This window comes from Rhinolophus sinicus, chromosome 7 (genome assembly GCF_057876585.1).
Source record: "Rhinolophus sinicus isolate RSI-liver-muscle chromosome 7, RSI-T2T, whole genome shotgun sequence".
Lineage (NCBI taxonomy): Eukaryota > Metazoa > Chordata > Mammalia > Chiroptera > Rhinolophidae > Rhinolophus > Rhinolophus sinicus.
The window spans coordinates 16,925,817-16,944,192 of NC_142507.1; the positions used below are offsets into that span (position 1 = coordinate 16,925,817).

General features: G+C 39.1%; 1 protein-coding gene across 5 annotated transcripts in view; it reads left to right on the forward strand.

Annotated features, from left to right (window-relative positions):
• Positions 1–18,376, forward strand: part of ASPH (aspartate beta-hydroxylase) — a 196,583-nt gene that overhangs the window by 18,386 nt on the left and 159,821 nt on the right. For 2 of the 5 annotated variants that reach the window (XM_074318817.2, XM_019752427.3), the window contains exons 1-3: positions 8,937–9,073; positions 14,687–14,836; positions 17,846–17,914. In XM_074318817.2, coding sequence (XP_074174918.2) covers positions 9,064–9,073; positions 14,687–14,836; positions 17,846–17,914 — 229 coding nt within the window. In that variant the 5' untranslated portion in view covers positions 8,937–9,063. Of the gene's footprint in view, positions 1–8,936; positions 9,074–14,686; positions 14,837–16,345; positions 16,391–17,845; positions 17,915–18,376 lie in introns of those variants that run through there. The other 3 variants (XM_088799408.1, XM_019752429.3, XM_074318815.2) reach the window with 3 other exon arrangements.

The window sequence follows — 18,376 nt, forward strand, 5'->3', positions numbered from 1 at the left end:
AAGGTTTAAGTAACATTTTCCAATTTGGTGATATGTTTCAAAATATATAAAATTAATACGTAGACATCAACAAAATTAAAAACTCATGTCCATCAAACGATTCTTGAAGGAAATGAACAGGAAAGGCACAGCCTGAGAGAAAATTTGTAACGTGTATCTGTTAAAGGACAGGTGTCCAGGAAATACAAAGAACTCCTGCAATTCAATTAAAGATGCATTTATTAAAACAAATAGGCAAATGTGCAAAAGATTTGAACAGGCAGTTCACAAAAGAAGCTAAATAAATGGTCAATAAGCACATGAGAAATGCTGCTCAAACATTGGTCCTCAGAGGAATGCACATGAAACCACAGTGAGCTACAACTGCACACACTCACCAGAGGAGCTAAAATTAAAAAGACTGACAACAGCAAATGTTGGCAAGATTATAAAACAAAAGAACTCTCAGACATTCTTGATGGGTATATAAATGGTAGAACCACTTTGGGAAAAGCTCTGGCTGTTTCACAATACTAAATGTCCATGTGCCCTGTGACCTAGGGGTCTTTACCCAAGAGAAAGGCAAGCATATATTTCCAATATGCAAGCCATAGTCTTGTACAAGAGTATTCCTTGCAGCTTTATTTTGTAATGGTCTAAAATGTGGAGGAGCCCAGGTTTCTCCTGACAGGAAAGTGGATACACTCTGGTGTGTTGATACAAGGGAATATTATGCAATGACAGAATAAACTACTATGACTATACATAACAGACTGGGTTCTCAAGAACACAGAGCTGAGGAGAGAAGCCTTACACAACAGGCACATACTGTGCAATGCCATTTTTATGGCATTTCAAGAACAAGCGAAACTAGCCTACAGTGAAAAAAGCAGAACAATGGGGCTTCCTGTGGGGTTGGGGCTGGTGTGGATCGTGAGGGAAGGACTGTGGGAGAACGTAGGGGTGGTGTTAATTAATGTTCTGTGTCTTGATAGGGATTTGGGTTCCACAGTGTGTATTTTTGTGAAAACTCAGGGAATGTACAGTTAAAATTAGAGTAGTTCATTTAATGTAAGTTTTACATAGAAAAGATAAAGAAATACTGAATTGTAGTTTATAATGTAAAAGCTGAAGTACTTAAAGGAAGTGAGCTAATGTCCACAATTTATTTTGATGTGTATTATACATATAAAATGGGTGAAGGGATGGATAGAGAGGAATGAATAGACATTCCATAAGCATTATAATAAAATGGTAATGGTGGAATCTAAGTGATAAGTGTACAGGTATTCTCTGTAAAATTATATCAGCTTTATTGTGTGTTTGGAAATTTCCCTAATAAAACATTGGGAGAATACTCAGATACTGTTTGTTTAAATCAGATGAAATTGCCATTTTTGTGGGACAAAAGGGTCAAATACTGACAATTTTTTATGGCTCGGCCTAACGTGTGCCCTCACATTCTGTTGCTCTTTTATCCAGCAGTCGTTATCTGACAGGGTATTACTGGGAAGCTTCATTTTCCTCCAGTCAGTGCTTAGTTGGGCTGGGTTAGTCTCTGGGTGGCAGAAGCTCTGCATGGTCTCTGGGACAGATTCCTTAACCTCCCAGTCACTCTCCATTTCTAAGAGTCTGTCTGGTTGAAATGTGATATCATCGTCGATGCACAGTTTCTGTCTCTCATTAGCAGCAGTGCAGGAGGGCCTGACTGGGGAAGCTGTGGCTGTGCTCTCTCTGCCTGGCCTGCTGTGGGGCAGTGTCAGCCTTGCCTCTTTTAGGCTCTGGCTTGTCGGGCACCCTGGGGCAGGGAGAGGAAGAAAGGGAACGGCCTCCATCACCTCACAGGTCCCTGTCGAGTTCTCCTCTGCTGGTCACTAAGATCAGCTGGCCATGGTTGCCCGCAAGTGTCAGGCACCCAGGCGCGGCCTCTCTGAGTCTTGGGGAGCCTGCTGAGGGCCGTCCCCAGGGCTTAGCACTCTGCCAGCCCTCCGCCCTCTCGTGCTCCTGGTGTCCCATGCCCACAGTCAGCCGTTTTCAGTGAGATGCTGGCAAGATGGTGCAAACCCCGCTTCTCTGTGGCTGCCCACGTTGATCCCTGGGAAGCTGACATCTTGCCAGGAGTGCATGCTGCGTGGTAGCTGGTGGCTTTTCTCTACATCCATCCCTTCCCAGTTCTCTCTGCTCCCACTCAGGAGCATAGCTGACCTTTAGTCTTCAGTGCCTCCGGAGATTGGAGCTGATAAGTGCTGGTCCCAAAACCTCCTCAGTCACATTGTTGGATAATCTGGTGCCAAGCCCTTCAAGCAACCAGTCATCCTATCAGGCAGGGTATTCTAGGGACCTCGAGGTCACCTCCAAGTAGGCAAGGACAAAAGCCACACCTCTGTTTGAGTTAAGTCTTCACTATGCAGTTTCAGCTGCAGCCATCTTGCTTTTTACTGATTACTGTTATTTAGTTTCATCACTGTTATTTATTGATTAATTTATTATATTGGGGGCTACTCCCCAATATTGTGATGCATAATTCCATCAGCTCTTTTGGCCTGTATTTTCTAAGACACATATGTTTTGTAATTTACACCTCAATCTTCTGTATATTTTGTGCTAGTGCTTTTATATACCCTTCCCTCCTTATTTGCATTTACACTTTATTGTAAATGATGACTTCTTTTGCCCTAGAAAGTGGGACCTGGTCGGGAATGTTGGCTTTGGATCTCTTGATGTCTAACTGTATTAAGGTCAAAAAGCTGCAAATCGGTTGTGGCTGTACGTACTGGCTTTGTGACCTAGTGTCTTGCCAGGGAATTAATGAGTAGTGCTAGGCTTTTCTGTTATTGGGTCTAGCTTGGAAAAAAGAACTTTTTTGTTTGTTTGTTTGTTTGCTTTAACAACTTTTCACCACCTTAGCATTTCTGAGTAGACACCATAACTCCCTTTTCTTTAGATGTTAGCCGCTCTCAGTTCCGCAGGAGACTGTCTCAATTTAAACAGCGTACTCATAACTGTTCCGCACACAGATGATCGACTGGCCAAGAAGTGGCTTTTCTCTGACACTAAGTCTTCTCCTTTTACTGTATGCTATGGAGGGAGAGCTCATTAAGTTTAAAGAACTAACTTGTTAGGCCTGGTATGACCATTTGTATCGTGTTTTAGCATTTTCCCAGAGGAGTTTTGGTGCATCACAAATTCATAAGGTCGGGCTGGTGACTCGTGTTCTGGATACAGTTGTCCTCTTTTGCACTGAATCAGGAGTAATCCAGACACAGATGGAGGCTAGGGCAGTGGGTCCTCAGCTTGGGGTTCCACAGAATAACAGAGGTTCCCAAAAGTATCTGGAGGCTGAAAACGATAGGTGTTGCTAATATTACGTGTACTGATGAAAATGGAAATGACTTTCTCAGTTTTGTTTTACTAAATTAAATTCGAAAATTCATGGCAGCACCTGGTCTCTCCTGCAGCCTTTTCTCTACAGGCTCAGTAAGGAGAGCAGTGCGAGGTGTCTGGCTGCTGAGTCAGAGAGATGGGGTGGCAACAGCCTTCCCACCTGGGCAGTCTCACCTTGTCAGCCAAAATGGATGGGGATGGGGGGGCTTTGTCTGACACGAAGGAGTGAACACTGGTTATCAGTGTGTGGGAACCACTGGGCTTCTGTCTTGCTATTTCTCTTAACTCTTTGTAGGTCTTTTCCTGTTGTGGATTAATTTTAGGATGATTAAATTCATGGAGATGAGGAAACTTGAAGTGACCTGACATTTGTTGAACTAAACTTTGTTCCCTTATTTTTGAAGTTTTAGCAGAAAGAGGTTTGATTACTCCCATAATATCGAGGATTTGAGAAGGAATTTACTCACTTATTTAACAAATGTTGGTGGGATCCTACAAGGTACAAGACAAATGTGCAGTAATAGAGAAGGCAGATTCGGTCCCTGGCTTTCTGAAACTTGCATTCTGGAGGTAGAAAGAGATTAAGAACTAATCCCAGTGGAACAAAGCTATGAAGAGGTACAGGCTGCTGCCAGGGCGTACCAGAGGCTGCTCTGGGGAAGGCTTCCTTGTAGCCCTGGGGTTTCGGCAGAGGAGCAGGCCTGGCTGCTCTGTGGGGGACCTGCTAGCGCTGCGCGGGCTTCCGAGGAAGAGTGGTGGTCTGTGCAGACATCACGGAACAGGAAAGCGTGGTGAGCTTTTCTGTATCTGGCAGAGGCACAGCTGGGGGAAAGGACCCAAGTGGTAGGCTGGGGCCGTGTCAAGTACAGTCTCCTAGGCCACATTGAAGGTTTTTATTTTATCCTGAGAATACTGTGACAGTCACCTAGGAGGTGATGGTAACTCAGGTTTGGATGACGACAGTAGGGAGGCAGAAATACGGGTGATTTGAGACAGAGCTTCCCACATGTTCACGTCATGGCGCACACAAATGCTTTTTAGAACATCGCACTGGGGAAATGAGTAGACAGGGATAGGACGACCCGAGCGCTAAGGGGAATTTGTATTTTGGCGCCGTGATAACCCATTTGCAACAGCTGGTGGAGAAACTGATTTGAGAGGTGGGTGTTTCGGCACAGAGGAAGAATGTGAAGTCAAGGATTTTGGCTTCAGTAGCTGGCCTGATGGAAATGCTTCCAAGACTTAGGACACTGGAGAGAAGAGGGGAAGGACCGTGGGTCCGTTTGTGTCCACTAACTTTGGGGTTTCCTGAAGTCATTCAAATGGGGCATTGAGTAGACAGATATGTGGGTTTGGAGCTCACAGGAGAGAATGTTTTAACAATACACAAGGTAAGTGAAGTCAGTCAAAGAAATGGCCTAGGACCAAGGCTTATGGAATTTCCACATTTAAAAATCAATTGAAAAAAAAAATCAATTGGAGGAGAATGAACTGATAATAGTAAAGGAGGTTGAGACTTAGTCCAGAAAGGTGAAGACATACCTCGTGATTCTGAACTAATGAAAGTGAACAGGAGAGAATGTTTATGAGGAGGGGGAATTCTTCTGAGAGGGCAAGTAAGATGAGAACTGAAATTTTCCCTTGGGTTTAATGACGTAGAAGTCATCAATGTGACATTAAAACTACTACACTGGAGCCATATGCAGAAGCCAGATTGCAGCCTATGGGTTGTAAGGAGTGAATGGGTGGTTAGCAAATGAAAGCAGTGAAATCACAGCTTTGTCGAGAGTTTTATCTGTGATGGGAAGGAGAAAGACAAAGCAGGGGCTAGCCGTGGGGTTGAGGGAAGATGCAGTAAAGGCAGAGGCTGGTGATACAGGAGAGTGAAAAGACGAAAAGTGTAAGATAGCAGAGGAGGGGAGGTGGGTGGAGGAATTAGGAGGAGCCCAGAGTGAGCGAGTGCCCATGAATCTAGGCTGGGGTGGTTGGCAGTGCACGGTCAAAACGCTGCTGATGGTTCTGTTTTTCTCTGTGAAGTAAGAAGCGATGACAGTTTTTGAGTATGAGAAGATAAAATCATTTAGAGGCAAAGAAATTCAAAATAGTCATTGTGGAGAATAGGAAAGTGAGTTTTCTAGATGTGTGGTAGGATTGACAGGTGGTCCTGAGAGCTGGTTGCGGTGACTCCACTGTGGCCTGTGCCTGATTTCCACGGGGTGTGCCCAGCTGCCCTTGCTGTTCATTCAGGGGGGCAGTTCTGGCAGACTGATGGAATGAAAGGGTAGAAGAGCAAAGGCATGAGCAGTCAGGGAGTGACTTAAGTGTTGAACTGCAGACTCTTAAGAGGAACTGTGGGGTCTTACGGTGGCTATACGAGCATTTAGAGGTAGTGTTCCCTCACTGAGGGTGGTGTGAAATTAAGTAAGTTTTACTCAGTGTCTGCAGCGTTGCCTTTTGTTATTTCTGTAATGCTGGCTATTTAATATTAGGTTTAGATTGGTGAAACTGGCTCACGTTTGCTTTGGAGACTGTATGTAGATGAAAAGCTTTTTGTTTTAAAGAACTGTAGATTTGTTATCTCATGATATCCTGCAGTCATGAGACCCAAACAGGATGAGCTTTCTTAGCAAGGTTGCAGAATCTGTTAGGATGGTTGTACCACGAGAGCTACAGAGACATTTCAAGAAGAATGAAGATCCGATTAGGAAGGTGGATTAGGTGGGGCTTATGGTGAGATCCGTAGTAAGAATGGAAGAATGCGTGTTGGATACAGAATGGAGGGGAACAAGGTCACTGGGGATGAAATGAAGGAAAGAGCACCTGTCATGTTGGCCACACAGACACTGAAATCACGTGGTTATGGCTGGAATCCAGGTGAAGTCTTCACTGAGGGGAGGGGACCTGGGCTGTGCGTGACAGTGATGAGGCAGGCTGGAGGGTGGTGTGATTGGATGGTGTGGACCTGAGAGGAACGGATTATTGGGTTTTTTCCTTCTTTTTTTTAGGTGGCAAGGAAATGCTGGCCAGGAAATTGGTAAAAGCAAGAGCTGCTTTCTCCTCCTATAGACCGAGAATTAGGGATGGCCAGTGCAGTAGTGCAGTGATTCTCTTTATGTGGTTCCTAGACCAGCCGCACCAGGTCTCCCGGGAACTTATTACTAATGCAGATTCTCAAGCCCTGCTCTAGACCTACAGATATCAGAAGCTCTAGGGGTGCCCCAGGAATCTGTGTTTTGACAAGCCCTCCGGGTGACTGACGTGCCCCACAGTGAGAGAACCACTGCTGTCAATGGCAGCTGATTGGGTGAGGGGAGAGAAGTATTCAGTGCTGACCCACCAGAGGCCTCATAGGTTTTCATCTAGTAGGTTTTGGAGGAAGGTAGAACCCAGGATCAGGGGACACAGGTTGGGCTGATAATAATAATAGTCTGAGTACATTAGAAGTTTGGTCTTCACTTGGACCTAGAGGCTGTTATTAGTCCCATACAAGGAATAGTTGGCGTAATATTATTGATACTTTAGTTGCCTTTGCTAGGGTTTTAAAAACATGATTTGCTCTATGCAAATGACATTTATTTTTAAACTTGATAAACATTTGCCATCATAAAAATGACATTACAAGAGATAGTTACTTCAAATTCAGAATTTCCATTTCCTTGAAGAAATGTTGTGATAGAGTCAATGTTATTTCAGACGCATGCTAATCACCCTGTCTAGAATAACAGGTATGCCATATGCCACTACTGTGCAACTGAGAAGACATTTTATTGAAATAACTGTAAAACTGTTGCGAAAGAGTCAGGCAGTTACCTACAGGACGTGTGGGTGTGTGTGAAGAAGATTGGTTGAGCAGGATTAATGGGAGCTGCGTGGAAAAAGCCTCCGGGGTGAGGTGTGCCCACATCTAATAGCTGTGATTCTTGTCTCAGGTCCGCGTCTGGCCACAGATCTGTAGTTCAGATTGCAGCTGGCCCTGCACAGGCTGTAAGGGGAGACGAGAAACACTAGCAGCTCTGCCAGTCCTGGAGGCAAGCGAGGCTCGTGAAAAGAGCTGTGAGTTGGAGACGAGGTAGCTTGTGCACTAGTCCTGACCGAGTCGATACAAATGTGTGGCATGGGTGACTTCAACACATATTTGCAGGCCTAGTTTGTGCCAAGACATACCTTACAGGCAAGGAAATTGAGGCCCAGAAGTTTGATGACTTCCCCCGAATCAGAGTTAGTGAAGAAGCGGGGAATTGAATCCAGGTGTCTTATGTGTGAAACGTAAGGCCCGCCATTTGAGTGTAGTGGCTCAGTTTCCAGGGTTGCCAAGAAAGGGCTCTTGTCACTCTCACTCTCTCCGAAAACAAAACAAAAGGAAGCTTCTGAAATATTTGTCTAATAAATTTGTATGATGTTGGGTCATCTGAAACCTCTGTCAACAAATGATTGGTGATCTTTCAGCATTTTAGCAGGCACGAACTTCTGGTGGGAGAGATGGTTGAGGAAGGGAGTGATGGAGTGGCTCTTGGGCAGAGGACACCTAAGACACCCGTCAGTTTTGTGTAGGTCGCCCTGATGCCTTGTTCACTCTGACACAGTTCTGGCCAACTACCGTAGCTTGCTGAAACTTCTTCAGAACGTTTAAATGTTTAATTTGCGTGTGAAACCTTCAATTTTACTGGGAAAAAAAATGAAGGGCTCACAAACAACTTTGCTGCCTTGCTCTATTTGTATGAAACCAGTTTAGTATAGTAATCAGAGTGCTGATGCATCCTGTGAACTGCTGGTCTTAAATCCGGGAACAAATGGTCCTGAGATTGGGTTGGTTTTATTTCCCAGAAAGCAGTACTTGGAGATGGGGTTGGAGGGAAGTACAGCAAAATCAGATGCAGTTGTCAGTCTCTTTCTAGTTCCTTCTCTGAGACAGTCAGTTCTTTCTTTCCCTGTCCCCTGTCGCCCAGTCTTCCTGCCATTTTCACCCTCTTCCTTCATTTCCCCTCCTTTCCCCTCCCTCCATGCTTCTTTCCCAGCTCTTTCTCCTTCCTTATCTAGTGAAACACTTTTCTATTGTTGCTTTACTTTTATGTTGGATGAATTAGACTTGGAAATGGTAATGCCTGTGAATCATAATTCTAGAACATTAATTAATTTCTTAGCATTTAGGGCTCTGTTTCATTCAAACAAACTAAGTAATGGGCTTTTCATGTAGGCATTTGATTAGATTCTGAAGGGCCAAATCAAGCTGTTTCTGGGCTTGGGGCCACGTTTTATAGCAAGACTTGTTTCAATTTTGAAGGATTTGGTGCTTAGGCTAAAGCCATTAAAGACGATTCCAAAAAACCAAACTGGGTGCACCATTTGTTCTGTTTCGTTTTTGTAGCACGCTTGGTGTGTTTTTTTTAGGATTTGGAGCAGGGAGATCGGACTCACTGAGAAAGGAATCCCATAAGTGGGAGAAGGGCTGTCGGATTGCTAGGAGCGCATTTCAGCTCGAGCGATTAGCAGTATTTGGCCATGGGGAAGAGGCCTCTAAAAATAACTGGTGAGCGCAGTTTGCAGTCAGTTCCAATTTCAGTTCTCGAGGCCTTGCCTGTGGAGCTGTTGGCCAGCCTAGAGCTTCAGTAGGGGAAGGGCACGTGGCGTGTCCGATACCTGCTGAGGGAGCTTTGATTTTTTCTCTTCAATATATATTACTCATGGATTGAAGAAATCAAAATGGCTGAAGGTAAACATATATTTTTATTGTTTGGGTCAAAAGTGCTTGTAGAGCCACCTGACAGTTTTTAGTCTTATTTTCAGTTGTGTGCTGTTAAAATATTTTTGGCTGAGTGCTCTGACTTCATCTTACACATTTTCTATTTTGAACTTCTTGATCTAACGACTTCACAGTAATTTAATTTTTCACAGAATAATTTCTGTTTTTAATCTGAATATGTTTTGGTGTCTTAGAATATTTTTAGTAGATTGTACTATCAGAAACTACATTTCACAAACTTTAGAAAAATGTGGAAGCAGTCTTTCTTAATTTTATAAGTTAATTACAGTGAATTTTAAGAATTGTGTATATTCACTCATATAAAATTATAGAAAATTTAAGGGATGTATGTGTCCTATCTTGTTGGCCCACATGTAGTTGGCTCAAACAGAGACTTAGCATATGTGGAAACTGACCTGATTTTTGTGAAGCAGAAGATAAATGCAAAAAAAAAGACACTAGGATTTTGTCTTGTTTTCAAAAATTGTGTCATTAACCTTCAAGTGTTCTTTAATTATGTGTTGAATTTACATTTTTGTATGTATTTGTTTTTGCTTTACTTTGTTAGTTAAGATTGTCTTCCCATTTGGTTGAAAGCAAGCTACATTGGCTCATTCTGTTGAAAACTTACATTTTTTTAAATATGCGTATTAAGGCTGCTTCCAACTCTCCAATGCCTAACCGGCCCCTGGAAGGCTTCTATTATTAGTATAGAGAATATGAGTATCGCTACTTTGAACACTAATTTGGATAAATGGTTAGAATGGGTCACTTGATTATTCTAATAAAGTACCTCGTGCAGCCATGAAGAAGAATATGGGATATATATTTGACTCTTAATTCTTTTAGAAGACGTTTTTCTCTTCTCCATGGATCACATAACCTACATAAGTGAGATAAAATCAGCTGTTACTTCTGACCCACTCTTAACAGTTCTTGTTTCCCAAGGGGTGACATTTTTTAACGTGGAAAAATAATCATGTCGATGAGTTGCTTGACAGTTTTTGTGTTTTTTAAACTTTAAAGATGTAGAATTTATGTATAAATATGAAATCACCAGCATAATGCTACTAAAACTCATAAATGGTTGATTTGTAATTCAGTTAATAGTCCAGATAAGTATGTGATTACTGTTCAGGTACTGGGGTACATCTTCTATGTTTCCTTTCCTCAACCAAATAAAATTACCGGTGTACCTAGCCCAGTCCCCATTTCAGAGAGAGACATATGCCATTGCTCAGCTTGGTAATTTTCTGTCTTTGGTAGTATGTGAGAATATTTTCTTATTTGGAGGTCATGTACTTTTGAAGGGTCAACATGGAAACAAGTGAATCACACAATTCTTGACATGTTCTTAACCTCCATTAAAAAATCTTTTTGGCTGATCACTGAGACTATAGGTCGAATATGGAGCCAGAAAATGAAACGAAGACTCTTACATTTATTCTTATCTTACAAAAGGGACAACTACTAGATGTTCTTCCAGAATACCTTTGGAACAAAGTACTGGTGTCAGGTTTGCTTAGGGGGTTTTAAACCCTCTTGAAGGGTTTCTATTACTATCCTTTTTTCAGTTCAGTTGGGCGGAAATTGATCTGCCTTTTGGGACCAGGCACACAATATTTACAAATTGACATATCAAGAGTGTATTATTTGATGTCAATTAAAAAGGCCCCCTTAAAAAATGTCTTAGGAATGATTCCTTTCTATAATTTACTGTTCTGTTCCTTTATGGAATTAATAAATATTAACAGTGATAAGATTAATAATACTAGACTACCACCTCAGTTTGACATTATAAATATTACTAATAATTTCATATTCTAACAACCCTTTTATTACACTTACCTTTTAAAGTGATAAATCTGTTTAGTTAAAAAGATGCATTGAGTGAAAGCTCTAAGATTTATTACACATTTGTTGCATTCTTAAACAGTTTAAAATAATGTTTTAATGAAAGAATCAATATGAAGGTCATTGTTACCTTCTACTAAAGATTATTTTCAGACTGTTCCGGGTTTGCCTATGAGCATCCATCATAAATGGCCTCCTGCCACTATTCCTTCAAGTTCTGTGTCTATTCTTGCTGCTGTATCCGTGCCTTTTATAGGCCTTCCCTCCCGTGTTGCGTTTACTCATTTGGGCTGGCTTGGCTTTAAAGTCTACTCTTTAGTTTTATACAGTGATTTCGGACACTTGACTGAAGTTGTTAGAATTGTGTCTCAAATAAACATAAAAAGATTTGAGGTAAAGGTGTGGTCTTCGCTGTGTTTCCCTGCGTCCCCCCTCTGCCAGTCAGTGCCTTCTCTCTGTTTAGGTGTACAATTCATAGAACTGTTCTTAAAGAAAAACCTTTTCCCATTTTTTTTACTTATATTTGGTGTTGCAGGTCAAAAACCCTTAGATGAGTATTACTGAATCAACTTGTATAAATGACAGTTTCCTTTTGAGAATCTGAGAAATTTTCCTCCTTCATTTCTGCCTCAAGAAAGAGACAGAAATGGACAAAGAATTAAACTTTGAAATAAAATTATTTTTATTAGCTATTTTATTATACACTTATTTTAAATAGTATCTTCTTTTTATTTTTGAGGGTGCTGTCTTTATTTTTTTAAGTTTTATTTATTAAAATTTTTTAAATTCAAGTATAGTAGACATACAGTACTATATGAGTTTCCATAGTGTAACATGCTTATTCAACATCTATATGCCTTACGAAGTGATCACAATAAATCTAGTAACCATCTGTCACCACAGAAGTAATTACAATACCATTGACTGTATTACCTGTGCTGTATCACATCCTTGTGACTGTATTTATTTTATAACTGGAAGTTTGTACTTCTTAATCCTCTTCCCCTTTTGCTCATCCCTCTACTCCCTCCCCTTTGTAAATAGCATCATCTTGAGAGTGTTTTATTTAGGTACACATTTTGAAAGCTTAATTATCGAGTAAAAATTGTATCATGTTTGATACATATGCTGAATAACTATGTTAAATGAATGAATAAAAGGACAAACTGTATTTATTTAACCTTATTATTTTCTAGTTAATTAGGAAAAATACAAGACACTGGTGTCAATTACAAAATGTCCAAGAGGAGATAAGACAAGAACCCAGTTTTCCTGCGCTGTTAGCATTCATTTTAAATAGAAAATATAAATTTGATTCTTAGAGGAAATAAGTAGTCAAGGGAGGAACATTCTTAGTCATTAACTATTATAGTTCCATATTTGGAAGTAAATTGATATTCCTGTAGGCATTGTTCTTATTATAATAAGTATTCTGCACAAAAGGGTATGTATGAATATATCATATGTTATGTAGAAGGAAGGGTTTTATAAATACTCTTAAAAAACTCTTCATATATATCGATGTTTAATAAATTAAACACACAACACTGCTATTAAATCTTTGTTGCTCCCCTGCCCCACAGAAGCTACCCACTTTTTTCTTTTTTTAAAATTTTAGTGGCACTTTATAGTTCTTCTTGTAATTTCTATGCTTAAGACATAAAAATATCAAAAATCATCATCCCCACCCAACCAACACTGCAGAAATGTTCACCCAGTCTCCCCCTCCCATGGCTGTGTTCACATAATGAAACAGTGAAGCCTGTTTTAAGTGGATTTAATATACAACATTGTGATCTTGTTCCAGCAAGTGATTTTTAAAATGTATAAATTAGGTTTTATGTTGCCAGCTCTTAGGAGACTTTTAATAGATCATGTTAGAAACAAATTAGATGGCCATATGTTACTTGGTAAGTATACTTTTGTGAATTCACCATTTCATTATATATAAATCTGGCCCTTTGGATGGGTCTGTTAATATGTAAAAAAACATTAGAAAAGGAAATTGACTTTCTTTAAGAATGAAATTTGTCTTATTTGGCTGTCATAATTTTATATACTTAAATACACATAAATAGGTAGAGATGTGTGTGTTTGACTGTGGATATACATATACATACACACACTCTCTCAGGTTGATTTAGTTTTTATGGCCTCTTTTGAGAAGTTGATCTAGTGGTGTTTTAAAAAAACGTGTATATCTTTTTAACAAAAAGAATTTCATTTTATTTTTTCACCCAGAATAGTTGGCAATATATTCTTGACTTGAGCCAGTGGAAAACTACTACCAGTATTTTGTAATTAGAGCTAGATTTAGCAGTCAGAAAGCAGGTTCTAGATTAGAGCCCGTGAGGTTTTGGAAATCACGTAATTTGACCTCCCCATGTGGATCACGGTCCCCAGGACCATGGAAGCCAGGTCTGTTCCTAGCTCTGCCTCAGTTGTACTGGTGACTTTGAGCGAATCATTTCATCTTTTCTCCATAAAACATGATTATTCCTGTTCTTACCCCTAGTGGTTCTCAACTAGGCACTGTCCTTGTGGGGGACACTTGGAAATGTTTGGGGTGTTTTTGTCATAATTAGTGGGTGCTACTTACCTTTGGGACCAGCGGAAACCAGAGATGCCAGCTGCCATGTGAGGAACAGTCACACAGGCCGAAGAATTATCCTGTATAAACACCCAGAAATGCCCTCTTGAGAGACACTGACAAAAGAATCACGTGCAGCCATGCACGTGGAAACACCTTGAAAGCAATGACGTGCTCAACAAATAGGAGGGTTTCTACCTGCTTGATAAACTTTTCCCTTTTTCAAAGGGCATTTGGGGATATGACATATCCTGTTAATGTAATTATTAATATTCACATGATATTTATTCCTTTTTAAGAGAAACTTGAATGCTATAGTCTTTCCTTTTAAGGATAGTGTTGACCATTTTCTATTAATACCACTTGACTTTCATCATTTTTGTTTGTTTTTGGCTGTAATAAGAATATTTCTGGAAGAATATAAGGGATATTAAACCTGTCAGACATGATACATGACACTTTTGGTGGACAGTAGTTTACCAAGCTGTTTCCTGCTTTGAGACCAATTGTGAATGAGCCTTTTCCTGTTTCCATAGGTCCAGTGGAACCCATAGAGGAGGAAGACTGAATTGTTGTACTGTTTGCTTCTCTTCTTCCCTGACTCTGTTTCCTATAAAGTTTCCTTCCTTCTTCTGTCCCTCTTTGGCTAAGAACATGGAGCGGCTTGGGGAGGGGAGGGATTTTCTGTGACAGTTCACAGAGTTTTTAAGGTTCTACAGAAACTAAATAGGACGGAGAAAAGGATTTGGCTGCATTTCTCTCTGATTTCATTGACTTGATATGCTCTGAACTTTGAAGGAGGGGATGTTTAGGTAGTTTGGATAAAGAACTTGGAAGGAATATAGTGTTATATCAACCTTTAGTTATAAAAATATACTTAGCCCATCAATAGTTTATTTCTTTCATTACTTGGAAGTTAGGGTTTTTTAACATGTGTTGAGTCTAAACAGAATCTCTTTCATTTTCTGGAATCTTTATTTTGTGTAACACGTTTTGAGAATTTAAGGGAAAACTGTTTTTGAAATGATTTACCATTATGAGTACTATTAAATTACTGGAGAAATAATTCAGCGAAAACGGGTGTTTGGTGAAGTGTTTTCTTTTGTAATGACGTTGTACATCATTTTATTTTTAAACAGACACAAAGCATGGAGGACACAAGAATGGGAGGAAAGGAGGACTTCCTGGCAGTTCTTTCTTCACGTGGTTTATGGTCATTGCGTTGCTCGGAGTCTGGACATCAGTAGCTGTTGTCTGGTTTGATCTTGTTGATTATGAGGAAGTTTTAGGTAAGAATTTTGCTATCATTTCTTATGTGAATATATGAGAGCGTAAATGATATCCCTTAGTAATCTTAAAGGTATATCAGCATCTTTCTGGTACTGTTAATTTCTGTCACCTTCGGTGGTTCCCAGTAGAGTGGGAAAAAGGGCTATGTAATCAGAGTTTCTTTGGAGTAGTGGCTTTTCAGCTTCTTTGAACAGTAGACTTTATATTGTTATGTATACCACACAGAAAAGGTTTATCAAACAGCACTTACTCTCACTACATGCAATACTCTATAATTTCTGTGCTATTTGTTACACTATGAATTTTTAAAATATTGGTTATAAGCCACTGAGTTCATTTAAGGACCATTAATGGATAATAAACATAGAATTCATAAGACATTGTCTTAGAGAGCATTTCAAAGCACACCCCTCTGTGTCCTGTTGGAATTGGTGTGTGTGTGTGTGTGTGTGTGTGTAGGAACCGTCTGTGTGATGGTCTGAGGAAGTTGCTGTGTTATTTCTGATATCTGTCTTCCTTTCTCCTTATGTTTCCTTTTCTCTCCCCATAATCACTGCAATTTTTCATGATTTTTTTGCATTAATGATCCTTTCCCATTTTAGAATCGTACTCCTTTTTTTAAACCTCACCAAGTCCTTTTTTAAAAAAATTGAGATAAGATTCACATAACATAAAATTCAATAATGTAAAATTTTGAAAAGCAACAGTTCACTGATTTTTAATACATTCATCATTTTGTGTTATCATTATTTACTTCCAGAATATTTCCATAAGTCCTTCCCGCAAAACTCTCAATTCTCTACTCCTTCCCTCTTCTGGCAAACACTAATACACTGTGTATGTGTATTTGCTTATTTTGGACATTTCATATAAATGGAATCATACAGTGTGTGGTGTTCTGTGTCTGCCTTTTTGCACTTAGCATACTGTTTTCAAAGTTCAATACTTACTCCATTTTATGGTTGAATAATATTCCATTGTATGGCTGGATACACCTCATTTGCTTATCCATTCATCAGTGATGGACATATGGATTGTTTCCATTTTTGGGCTATTGTGAACAAATGGTCTTCCTCTTTAATAACTCAGTGAAAGATGTGGACCCTGTCACTGAAAAAAAATGCACACTTCTCTAGATGTACAGTGTTGTATAGAAAATCCCCTCCCTTCTGTAGACTCTCCTGTACTTCTCCTTTACTTGTTAGATTACATCCATCTTTCTGGAGGGGAGGGGGCGAAAGGCAAAGAATAACACAGCATGCTTACATGTAATCTACGTTTCATTGAAGCTTCTTATTTTTAACACTTAAAGGGAAGTGTCTCTGGATAAATTGATAGACTAACAGAGGAAGAATTTTAGTGTAGAGACAAACTTCTGAGTAGATCTGTGCTTTCATTAACTTATAGTGATATGTTGCTAGGGAAAGTCCATTAAACAAAAGAAGAGATTTCAAGTATTTGTACATTTAAGCACAAGTAACAATTTTCGTGTTTTTACATGCATGCAGCCAAAGCAAAGGACTTCCGTTATAACTTATCAGAGGTACTTCAAGGTAGGCTATTGGAGATGCATTGTAAGTCTCCTGTGTTAGTCTCTAAAATGTCATCTTTATATTCTACTAAGTTAGTTATCACCTGCATTAGAAACTGTAAGTGGCAGGACCAGTTTCTCTTGTTAGTTTGTCAGAAAGGATAGTTTTGTTTTTTGTTTTTATGTTTCTAATGCTGTTTGAGCTCTGTGCTATATATATATAGCCTCCGCCTGCAGATCAGTGCTTTTCAGTTTCTTAGCAACAGAAAATGAAATTATTATTAGTATCCATTATTAGTATGATTTATTAGTATCATTTATAATGTGTGTGTGCTTGCTAAACCAGCCTTCTTTATAGTTTACTATTTTCCTAAGTAAGACAAGGGCTCTAGTCGGGTAAAGATGGGTCATAACTGCTCCAAAGTTCTGCCTGCTCTTATGCAGTGTTTTAATTTACTTTTTATTAAAGAAATGGTAAGAATGCTGCCAACTGATTTTTTAGTACTAATGCTGTATTTGTGAATATTGTTTAAAATATTGCTGTGCATTATTATGTCTCTTTGCAGCCATTGTCCAATGATGAATTATAAATCATGCTGCTTTTAAGATGGTTTTTAGGGAATTGAACATATATGACTTGAGATGCTAGACATAACAGTGCTCCTACATGATAAAGCTTTATTAAAACCTTCAAATACGTGTTTACTCTTCTCGATGAGGAAAGGCTCTGGTAGTGCTGTCTTCTCAGGTTAGCTGTTTTAAGCCGTTTTGTTCTTAGTAGTAAGTAGATGGCTAGTGCTAATTAAGTTTCTAAGTAGGATAACCATAAGTTTTCCTTTGTAATTTCAGGAAGCCAGTTTTACATACTTTATTTCCAGAAGTCTTTTTTAAAAGGCTGATTCCTGATGTTTCAGTTGTAAATCATTATTGTAAAATATAAAATTAATTGTCCTCTTATTTTTAGTATTTATACTGGATGTTAATTATTTATATTTAGTCTTTCTTTAAGACTAAAGAAAGTGGTCTTAAAGAAAGTGGTGTGTGTTCCTTTTCTTTTGAATATCGATGGCGGAACTTTCATACTTTAGAAACATTACATTTCATGTGACTATTGGCAGTGGATCAATATTATTTCTTATGTATGTTGAAAATCTTACCTAAAATCATTTTAGCAGTAAAATAAAAGGAAATGGTCTGAAATGATTAAATCAAGGTATTGTTAAACCTTTAAGGAAAATATGATCTCAGCTATATTTCTTAGATTTGTTAGGTGAATGTTTCCTGAATCGCTAAGTGAATTGCCCATCATTTTTAGGTAAGATATTTATTTAGCACTGCTTTTCAGGATTAAAAGAGCAAAGCATTGTATGGATTGGTAACACTTAGGGCTGATATACAGGACTGCAATGAGTGGTAACACCTTACTAAATTTGTTTCCCCTTTTGTTCCCATATCCATCATTTCTCCCCTCTTGTAGGAAAACTAGGCGTCTATGATGCTGATGGTGACGGAGATTTTGATGTGGATGATGCCAAAGTTTTATTAGGCAAGTAGACATTTTGTTTTTTGTTAGTGTTGGTGAAATGCTGGAAATAAAAGAACATTTTTGCCTTGATCATGTCTATGTCAACGGTATATATTCTATAGAAGATATTTTCTCACTTAAATCATATTATTTCATTCTTGTTGAGATGTTAAATAGCTTAGTTATTTCTCCACGGACTCACATTTCAGTTTATTTTTATAAGTGGATAACTTATACAACTCTTGCACATACACTTTGAATAAGTACGACTATAATAATTTCGTATGTATTTTCAGGTTTAAAGCACTTCATGTTCTGAACTTAACATTTGAACATATACATAATGTGCTAGTCTGTATTCGGATATGTTAATTATAACATTCTTTAGCATCATTTGACATAATCCACGTCCATTTGAAAATGTAATTTCTATAAGGCTTACAAAAATTCATATTGAAATAAAATAGTGGTAGCAAACATCTT